Source organism: Papaver somniferum, chromosome 7, assembly GCF_003573695.1.
Source record: "Papaver somniferum cultivar HN1 chromosome 7, ASM357369v1, whole genome shotgun sequence".
Classification (NCBI taxonomy): Eukaryota; Viridiplantae; Streptophyta; class Magnoliopsida; order Ranunculales; family Papaveraceae; genus Papaver; species Papaver somniferum.
In genome coordinates this window covers 182,528,909-182,539,957 of record NC_039364.1, presented here as the reverse complement: position 1 = coordinate 182,539,957, position 11,049 = coordinate 182,528,909, and the positions used below count along the sequence as shown (strand labels likewise).

The 11,049-nt window shown below is 36.6% G+C and overlaps 1 protein-coding gene across 1 annotated transcript; it reads left to right on the top strand.

Moving 5' to 3' along the window:
- Positions 1-5,619: 5,619 nt before the first annotated feature.
- Positions 5,620-10,589, top strand: LOC113293200 (serine carboxypeptidase 24-like). Its single transcript, XM_026541914.1, has 6 exons — positions 5,620-6,050; positions 8,813-8,898; positions 9,165-9,574; positions 9,746-9,841; positions 10,040-10,145; positions 10,368-10,589. Exons 1-6 carry the CDS (start codon positions 5,735-5,737, stop codon positions 10,509-10,511), a joined length of 1,158 nt encoding a protein of 385 aa, XP_026397699.1. The 5' UTR covers positions 5,620-5,734; the 3' UTR covers positions 10,512-10,589.
- Positions 10,590-11,049: the final 460 nt, after the last annotated feature.

The window sequence follows — 11,049 nt, the reverse complement described above, 5'->3', positions numbered from 1 at the left end:
CTTATTTTCTCGCTAATGCAATTTGATGGTGCATGCTTTGGTTTAGTCTTTTGATGTGCCATGCTTAGGGTGTCCCAGCGATATTTGCAACTCTGATATATATAATAGGTGATGTTGATTGAACAAACGATAAATAAATATTCATTATGTTTCATTTCAGTAATTGAATAGAAATTGTGGTGGATACATTGAACCCTGGTTACCAACTTTCCCATTTGATTCGTTTTGTTACTTTAGTTTATTTTTCTCATTGTCTTTATTCTTTCAAAAATCCAAAAACATCTTTATTTGTTAGTCCATTAGAGATATTGATTACGTATTTCCACCGCTCCCTGTGGGTTCGACCCGTACTTTACTCTGTCTACTAGTTGGATACCATGCGATTGCGGTTTATTTATATAGGCATCTCCGGATCCTATCAATTTTTGGCGCCGCTGCCGGGGAGCGGCTGTGGAATATTGTGATTGGTATTTTTGATTTTGTAAATAGTTTGGTTTTTATTTTTGTACAGTATTTTTTTTAGGTTTTCTTTTCCTTTTTGACTTGTTTTTTTTAGAATTTTGTTTCAGGTATCTTTTTGAGGATGATGACTCTTTCTCAGGAGACGTCACCTGCGATGACACTGGCAGGATATACGCGTAGAAATGCAAATTATCAGGAAACCTCATCTAAGATGACGCTTGGTGAATATATGCATAGGCAACGGTATGGAGTTTTTTCTCCACAAATGGTAAGTGAAGAATCACCTTTAACTATATATGAGAAGTATTACAAACACACACCACCTAGTTTGGAACAAAGATTGAGAGTTCTTGAATGCCAAAGATTATTTGCTGACGATGATGAATCTTGTAGTGACTCTCTGTCCCAGACAGAACATATAGATGACCCTTTGGATGCTTGTGTGGAGATTTTCATAGTTACGTAGATGAATCTATCTCACAAGATCATTCACCCGACTTACAGGTTGTTTCTAGACCCCTAGACTTCCAAAAGTTACCCAATTTAGGGTTAGAATTGTGTGCTTCTCAAATTTTGTTGGATCACTTTGCATCCAAATACCCAGAGGACTTGTTTATTCCTAATACCGTGCATGATGAGCCAATTGATATTTCGCCAGTCCAAATAGATTCCCCATATTTTATTCTTTATGCACTTCCATGAGTAGTAAAAACTAGGTTAGGGGGTTATCATTTGTTTTTGATTGTTTCAGCATCTCCATGGAATCATAACATAAGTGCGAAGCTGTCATTTGTAAATACTGTATTTTGGGTTGATCCCCAAATTTTAAGGTTGTTAGTTTATGGGGATCCTTTTTGTATATTCCAGTAGGTATTTCTATTTTGTTTTATTTTTATTTGTTTATTTTCGCTTTTTATGAATTTCCCATCTTAATTTTTACGTTGGATGACTCAATTACATTGAGGACAATGTAATGTTTAAGTGTGGGGGAGTGGTTAACTTTTTCATTTTCTTTTTCAGGAATTTTCTTGCAATTTATGACCAGCTGTGTAGCGGGTCTAAAAAAAAAGATGATCAGCTGTGTAGCGGGTCTTAAAAAAAATTATCATCATGGTTTTTAGGGTTATGACCAGCTGTGTAGAGGGTCTTGTGTATGGTATTTATCATGACCAGCTTGTAGCGGGTCTTTTGTAGGACATTTTCTATGACCAGCTGTGTAGCGGGTCTAATTCTCTCTTATAATGTGACCAGTTGTGTAGCGGGTCAATTCTTTATTTTGCTCGAGGACTAGCAAAATATAAGTGTGGGGGTGTTGATAAGCACGTAAGTGCTACATTTTACATCCATATTTATATTAGCTAGGAATCAATATTTTGGTTAATGATACTGTTTTAGTGCTTTTGTAGAAAGTGCTAGCGAAACTAACCATTGAAGTAAAAACGGTTTAATCGGAAATTAATTGTCGTTTGCGATGAAAATGGCAAAATATAGTTGGCATGGTATCATCACTACATATCAGCAGCATGAGGTCACACGACCGGAGAATCAGCACGTGAGCTGCACAAGGCGACAGGGAGACGTGGAACTTTATTACCACGTTTTCTTTTAATGAACTGAGTACCATGGCAACTGCATGGAAAGTTGGTGTTGTTGATAGAATCAAATGGAAGATCAGAACAAGGCTGCAGAGTGAGAAATGACGTGGAATCGCTGCTCAACAGTACAACAACATCCAATGGAGGAGATTTAATAGCAGGCACTGGTAGATGGTGGTGGTATCATCATGGTTATGGCAGCAAACGCAGGAGAAGATGAGGACAACAAAAGCGAAACTGGTGGTGGACGTATATACATGGAAGACAAACTAAAGTTGTTGCCATTATTGTATTGCTGGGCAGCTGAGACGAAGGTGCGAGATGATGATTTCGTGGAAATATACAGATGATGAGGAAAGCAAATCCGATGGCGTGGTCTCGTTGGCTAAATAATTGCAGGCGGCAGGGGAGTTCATATTCGAAAGCTGTTAGCGATCGTTACATGACGAGAAGGTGCTTACAAGGTCAGAAGTTAATGAAAGGTGTAGTTCTCAATTGTTTGATGCGAACAACAACGTTGATGGAGAATGAACCGACAATACACAAGTTACTTGCGTTTCTGGTGTTGGACAGGGTCGACACGGAATTGAAGATATCTATGGAGAATGAATGGGAAGAAAACCAGTTACATGAGATGCTGGTGTTGTCTCGAGAGTTATGTTCAGGGAGGAATGTAAGAAATGAAGGAGAATGGAGTTGCTGCTGTGGTCATTGCTGGCAGAGATGGGGTGATTAGATGAGGTGTTTAGTAAGATCGAGAAGAGCTGGTACCGTTTTGGTTCAAGGCATGAGCTGATTGCAGGTGAAGAGACGAAGTAGTGCTGTGGGTTTTGGTCGAGATGTTGATTGTACTCGGTGGCTGTTTGGGCGAGATAGAGACATTACAGAGATGCCAACGAGCAGGGAGATTATATTTTGATCCGGCAGCGATATATTTTCAAGGTTCCGATTGTTCTTAATGTCTCAAATAAGTGCAGTATGGTGTTTGCTGATACCTCCAATGGCGTTGGCTGAGAAGTTTTGAAGATTGAAGATGGTCAGGGAAGTATTCTGAAGAGAAAGAAGATGTGTATCGACTGAAATTGGGTCCAGTAAAGTCTTGAGAACGTGAGATTGGTTGAGCACTGAACTGTCGAGTTGCAGCTGAGATGGCAGCGAAACAAGGAGCTGGTCGACTAGTGGATGAATGGAGTCGTGGAGTTTTGGTGCTGGTTCAAAGACGACTAGAATCTCGCAATTGCAGGTGATGTTTGAATGGGTTCTGTGCAGTCGATGGTAATAGTTGCTGCCGGTTACTAGATGAACAGAAATTAGTTTGTTGGTCGGGTTTTGGAGATGGTAATGGACCTGAATGGACGGGCTTTGGCAGATTTGCTAGGTCTAATTTTCAGACTCTCGCAACATCAATAAAGAGAAAGTGGAGACAGAGAACAAAGGGGATCGGCTACTGGACAGAAATCCGCAAGCAAGAGAAGAATATAGAAGTGCGGCGGCCTTGGAGGTTACTAGAACGATCGATAAGGAAGAAGACGAAGTGACGGTTTAATCTTTATAATCTTTTGTTCATTATTTTATGGATTTTGAGAAACCCATAGCCATGTATAGCTAGACTTTTCGTAACTAGGGTTTACATGTGAAACCATTTTTGGGTATTAGGCTAATTCGAATGGATTATATAGCATTAGACCGTTATGATTTGAATAAGATTAATCTTTGATTATTATTTATCGATTTATCAAAATATGAGTTGTTGCTTCACCGGTTTTCATAACCTTTGCGCATGATTGTTAGGATCGAAAATATATTTGTCTACTTATTTGATGTTCCATGATTGGGTTAAATTCTTTGATGGGTTATGCTTAGAATAGTCAGGTATTATTTGAGAACCTAAAATTTAGTTTCGTATTATTTCTCGCTAATGCAATTTGATGGTGCATACTTTGGTTTAGTCTTTTGATGTGCCATGCTTAGGGTGTCCCAGCGATATTTGCAACTCTGATACATATAATAGGTGATGTTGATAGAACAAACGATAAATAAATATTCATTATGTTTCATTTCGGTAATTGAATAGAAATAGTGGTGGATACATTGAACCCTGGTTACCAACTTTCCCATTTGATTCGTTTTGTTACTTTAGTTTATTTTTCTCATTGTCTTTATTCTTTCAAAAATCCAAAAACATCTTTATTTGTTAGTCCATTAGAGATATTGATTACGTATTTCCACCGCTCCCTGTGGGTTCGACCCGTATTTGCCTCTGTCTACTAGTTGGACACCGTTTGACTGCGGTTTATTTATATAGGCATCTCCGGATCCTATCACTTACTGGAAGTTCATCTAGTTTGATTGATTCATTAATTACTTCTCTTAAACAAGAGTTTGCAATGAAGGATTTAGGAGAATTGGGTTATTTTTTGGGAATTGAAGCAATTAGAGGACCTGATTCTATTGTTTTGACATAAAAGAAGTACACACTTGATTTGTTGGACAAAGCCAATATGCTTGATAACAAACCTTGTGATACTCCTGTTGCTAAAGGAGCAAGAGTCTCTTTACATGATGAAAATAAATTGCCTAATGCTAGTGAATACAGGACACTTGTAGGTAGCTTGCAGTATTTAACAATTACAAGGCATGATATATGTTTTGGTGTTAATTATGTATCACAATTCATGCACGCTCCTTCAGATATTCACTTACAGTTGGTAAAAAGGATTTTGAGATATTTGAAAGGTACTATTGGTCTAGGAATTACTTTAAAGAAAGACAGTTTACATCATTTAAAAGCTTACACAGATTCTGATTGGGCTGGGTGCCCAGATACAAGAAGATCCACTTCAGGTTATGCAGTATTTTTGGGTAACAATTTAGTGTCTTGGTCTTCTAAAAAGCAGCCAACTGTGTCTAAATCCTCAGCAGAGGCTGAGTATAAGTGTATGTTAGTAGCTTCTGGAGAGTTAAAGTGGTTGGTTGATCTGTTGTCTGAATTACATGTTTCAGTTGCAACTCCAACATTACTTCTTTGTGATAATACTAGTGCTTTATCCTTGGCTTCTAATCCTGTTTTTCATGTCAGGACAAAGCACATAGAAATTCAGTATCACACAATTAGAGAGCTGGTGGAGCAGGGATTTCTTACACTTCAACATATTGCTAGTGAGGATCAAATTGCAGACATTTTTACCAAAGGACTTTGCTTTCCCATCTTCTTCAAGCTTATACAGTCTCTCATGGATGTTCACTTGCAGGGTCTTTCTTTCGGCACTTCTGCAGACATTGTTTCTTAGCTTTTTTGTTTTTTCAGTTACAGGGTCTTTGTGATTCACATACTGCTTCAGACTGTGTTTTTCAAACTGTTTGTGTGCCCTTATCAGTTTGAGGGGGGTGTATTAGATAATGTAATAATCTGTGTTAGTCAAGTCAACATTAGTTGACTTGACCAGTCTAGTCCTTGTAAAGTGTGTGAAAGAAGTGTGGCTAAACCATTGTCTATTTAAGACATATGATTATCCCTGTAATAGAGATCGATTCATTCCATGTTATTACAACTTTCTCACCAACTATCTGCTGCACTAAAAGGAACCTCACCTGATCGTATTAGGAATATCTGTATCTATCTCTCTCTATATATATAGGAAACATATTAAAGCCTTTTATCATCAAAAGGTCTTGTAATGGCAATAAGCAAAAACGAAAACACTAGTTTCTTATTCTTTACTTCTTTCTTCAGTTTCTTATCATCGAGCAACTTCTTTTTGATCTCTTTGCTAGTTGTTATTTGTAGTGCTTCTGCACCATCATCTAGTACTGTTGCTAATGAGCAATTACTTGACCGAATATCCAGCCTACCAGGACAACCACAAGTATCTTTCTCTCAGTTCTCTGGTTATGTTACTGTTAACAACAGCCATGGCCGAGCTCTGTTCTACTGGTTAACTGAAGCTACTAATGATCCAGATCGAAGACCACTTGTTCTTTGGCTTAATGGAGGTAAGTACTTAATTATATTGCAAGCTGATTATTTCTGTAATTAACTATAACTAGCTAGCCATATAGAGAGATACACAGTCTACCGTGTGTGTTTTTAGGTTTAGTTTGATGTTTGCAGATTTGATGAATAAAGTTGGGATTTTATTATAGTACATTCGTTAGATTCTGATCAACATAAACAAAAAATATTTTTAAATTTTATTTGGAAGAATGATCAAGCAAATTATTATGCAATCATTTAGAATCACAAAAACATTTACTACTAGTATTATAAGTCACTTGATGATGTGTTTATGATCTTTTTTATAATGACTTGATATTAGTGATGTGTGGAACACAGCGCAGGTTAGTAGTATTGATGAATTTGACGCATTTTCAGTGCGACTGACTGAGTTAATCCTGTAATGTTACTACTTCACTAGTAAGTTAGAAGTTAATTAGAGTGTTTAGAAGCTTTACCCTGTAGGTTATTATTATTTATTTGTTGTTGATAAATTAGACTTTAGGTTAACCAATCGAGTTAATGTACCCTGTCAAATTTTCTTTTGATCGGTTATTAATGTACCGTGTCTATGTGCCGTTTCATATACTTTTAGGTCATATATTCCTAGTAATTCCGGCATGAGTCTTTGTTTACATCGTACACAGTGAATAAGGCATGCCATCCATGTTTCAGGCTGAACAGCTAGCCCTTTCCTATTTGTAACCTAGTTAGTAAGTTCGCGAATGATTTACGAATCATTCACGATTTTTTCCGTATCACGAATTTTACCGTCTTATTCGCGTACGTTTGCAACTCCGAACCCAAGTCGCGTATTGTGTAGCATTCCCGGATTATTCGCGAATCGTTCACGAATTTTACGTATTCCGAATGATACATCCGCTTAATTCGTCATAAATTCTTTAGCTTTTACTTTTCAAAGACTCCATTTTTTGGGCTTTACTGCCTCCCGAACATACACGACCGAATATTAGACGTGTTGTAATTTTTATGAAACAAAAACGACTAAAGAGATTTGAAGGTGAAGGTAAGAGAGATCTCAAACTCACTAACCAAGCATCTAAACCACCATACGACGTCCTCTTGGATAACTAATGTTGTATATATATTATTAATATCATCATATTAAGTTTATTTTTTCTTTAAATAACTCACATATATGCATAAAAATTGGTCTATGACCTTATAAATACAAATTATTTGTTATATATAGATACCGAATTTTCAGAGCCGAACTCACATTTATAAATCGAATTATACACGTACATGCCGTTACGAATTACTGACGAATCACGTCCCGTTGACCGAATTTTGGCTATTACAAAACTGTATAATACTCGTACGTTTGCGGTTCCGTATGTTTGCCGAATCCCGAATTGCTAACTAGGATTTGTACCTCGAAAGAGCTTTAATACACGACTGCAGCCCTCAACGACCAATCAGCATCCACTTGGCTAGTTATCTATTATGATGAACATATGACTGACATTGATCATTTATTGCTAATTTTCAGAACTGTTTTCACGTTTCAGGACTTTATCATTAATGCACGGTACAGGTAGTTACTATTTCTAGTCAGTCGGTCTCCCGGTGTAATAAATTTTGCTTACACTGGACAATTTCCTATACCGTATTTTCAGGGGTTTTGACTGAGTTTCTTACATTGTTGACTGGGAAAAGTTAAAATAAATTCAACTGTATATACTTTTAACTCTCGAATTATTTTCTGTTGATCGGCATCCTAACGTGATTTTGTGACGACTCATCAGACAATTGCATCGCATGAGTTTTAAGGTCATCCATTCCAATCTAGATCACAAAATTGGTTAAAAAGTCAAAATCAATAATTTTTGGGTAAAAAAGACATTTAAATTTTAATAATAATTAAATAGACAAAAATGTAAAAATAGCCACCATTTTCAATTTTTTTATTTTATTTTAGTTTACATCAGGATGCGTCCAGTTCCATCCTTGCTATTTTTTAAGTTCAAGTCAGGATAAATTCGATTTCATCCTTACTATTTTTTTTTTTGGTATCTATTTTATCCATAATAATTCTTACTCATCCATTTGAGCCATGATTTAAAAATATTTGGACAAGTGATCCATTTTCCGAATCTAGATAGTGTGCCGCACACAAAGGCATCGAGGCACAAGTAAAACTTTAGATGCTCACTCTCTGCAGCCTAAATGCGAGTTTGAACATTTTAGGGTATATTTCCTTTCCTTTTCGCACTAGTGTCTCCTTCTTGTACACCCTATCCGAAAATTCAACTGTGTAGGACAATCAAAAGCGTGGACGTAGACACCACACTGCTATATGCTATAGTTAGTCCACCAAGAAAGTGGGCATTCCATGATCTCCATTAATTATAACATCTCTCCATCATGAGTAGTATTTGTCCTCATATTTAGTTGTCTACTACAATTTCCGTACCTATTATATATGCATAATTTTTATTTTCATTTGTACCACTAGATACGTGGAATCCTATTTTCAAAATGAATTAAATTTCTCTTAAATATCCTTATTTATTGTGTATGGAAAATTGTAATATGAATAGGACAAAGGGTAAATAAGAAAAGGATGAAAAATTATGATTCCAAAGCAATTTTTTTAATTTAAGAGAATTGTCCCTCTCTGCCTATATATGTGGTACGGAGGGAGTACTACATTTCTTTTACATTTCGAGTAATTTGTACCTCCTCTATCGCTAATTTGGTTTTTTCAAATAATATGTTTTCATGTATGTACTTGTAGGACATTATGTTCCTCAATTGGCAAAGAAAATCCATGATTATAATAAAGCTCGTCACGAGCCCTTCATTAACCTAAAGGGATTCATTGTAAGTAGATTTACTTCACAAATATACATTTTTCAAGAAACTCTTTAAAAACGAAAAAATTTCAGTGCACAAAAAATGACCACAGTAGCAATACAAATGAAAAAACGGAAAAACGCAGGAACAGCCCGCACTACAAGTATGAAAGAAAAGGTACGGCCGTGTTGGCCGGATCTGCACAATTATGAAATAAAAGAGGCTGTCCTTGTTCTGTTCATTAAAACAGCACGTGCTCATTTTTGTTTGGTCATGTTTAAATGTATCAACAGGTAGGGAATGCAGTTACAGATAACTACTTTGATAGCCTCGGAACAGTGACATACTGGTGGAGCCATTCTATGATCTCTGATCATACTTATCAGTCCATCATCTCCCGTTGCAACTTCACAATTATAGACAACTCTCCCTCATGTGATGCAGCCATCAGTTATGCTATGAACCATGAATTTGGTTATATTGATCAGTACAGCATTTATACTCCAGCATGTAGGGCTGTGTTGACAACATCCAACTATACTACGCAAAATATCAGGTTCAAAAATACCCTTTTACGCAGGCGAGTTAATGGTTATGACCCTTGCACAGAGAATTATGCCGAAAGTTACTATAACAGGCCCGAGGTTCAGAAAGCCATGCACGCAAACTCTACAGGCATTCCCTACAAATGGACTGCTTGCAGGTGATCATATACTATATGAGTACTAAACTCTGTTGCGCTGCTAAACTCAAACCCAAATTTCAAGTTTTGTTTACTTCATGAATTTATAGCTCCGGTATAAGGATTATTTGATATATATTTCATGTAAGGAAACCTTTTTTTTTTCTTTTTCTAATTTCATATAATGTGCAGTGATTTGCTGATCAAGAATTGGAAGGATTCACAGTTCTCCATGTTACTAATATACAAGGAGCTAATTGCTGCTGGACTGAGGATATGGGTTTTCAGGTAAATCATTACTTATTTAACCTTCCTTTAAGTGGACTCATTGTTACAGCAGTGAATACTAGTTCTGCACCAATGCGTTAGTTGTGCGGCCTATGACTATAAGGGAAAGACCAAAGTGACTGACAAATGAAAATGAAGAATGGCATGACATCTGGGCAGTACTCAAAATTTTGATATACTTTCTTCCTTGATGTGCAGCGGAGACACTGATTCTGTCGTACCAGTTACTGCAACTAGGTTTGCACTCAACCATCTTAATCTTACTATAAAGACTAGATGGTATCCATGGTACTCCAGCGGCCAGGTCAGTTCTTAACATATCTAGCACACATCCCATACCGACTGGAACTAAACTTAAACAATGTCATATACACACGCGGAAAAAAATTTCGAACGATCAAAACGTTATATCCTTTTAAAGTTTTAGGCGTTCATCAAAAGTGAAAAGTATATTAATTAAAAATCTGCCAACCGTGCATACATATCGTGAATGCTATTTTAAATTTGTGTTACCTTACGTATGCAGGTTGCTGGATGGACGGAAGTGTACAAAGGGCTGACATTTGCCACTATAAGAGGAGCCGGCCATGAAGTCCCGCTGTTCCAGCCCAAAATCGCATTTAATCTTTTTCGAGCATTTATAGCCGGCAAGGAGTTGCCAAAATCATAATTTAATTGTAACGATAAATAACTACTCCGATAATTAAACTGAGATCAAAGAGACAATATTCGGTCACGTGAAAATTTTATCTCGTCAAAGTCTTCCTAAAAAACAACCATATAAAGAAAATAAGTGAAAAGTATATTAATTAAAAATCTGCCAACCGTGCATATATATCGTGAATGCTATTTTAAATTTTTGTTACCTTACATATACAGGTTGTTGGATGGACGAAAGTGTACAAAGGGCTGACATTTATCACAATAAGAGGAGCCGGCCATGAAGTCCCGCTGTTCCAGCCCAAAATCGCATTTAATCTTTTCCGAGCATTTTTTTTTGCCGAGAAACACAACTTTAAATTAAGAAAGAAAAGAGTTACAGATTACATTTAGGTTTCCATCCCTAATAATAGAGTTCAAAAAAGAAGGAATAGAGACCCAAGAACCCTTAAGACTAAGTCTCATAGCCTGTCGAGCTAGACGATCTGCTAAGAGATTATTCATACGCTTTATATACATAACTTTAAAAGACAAAGAACTAGAAATTA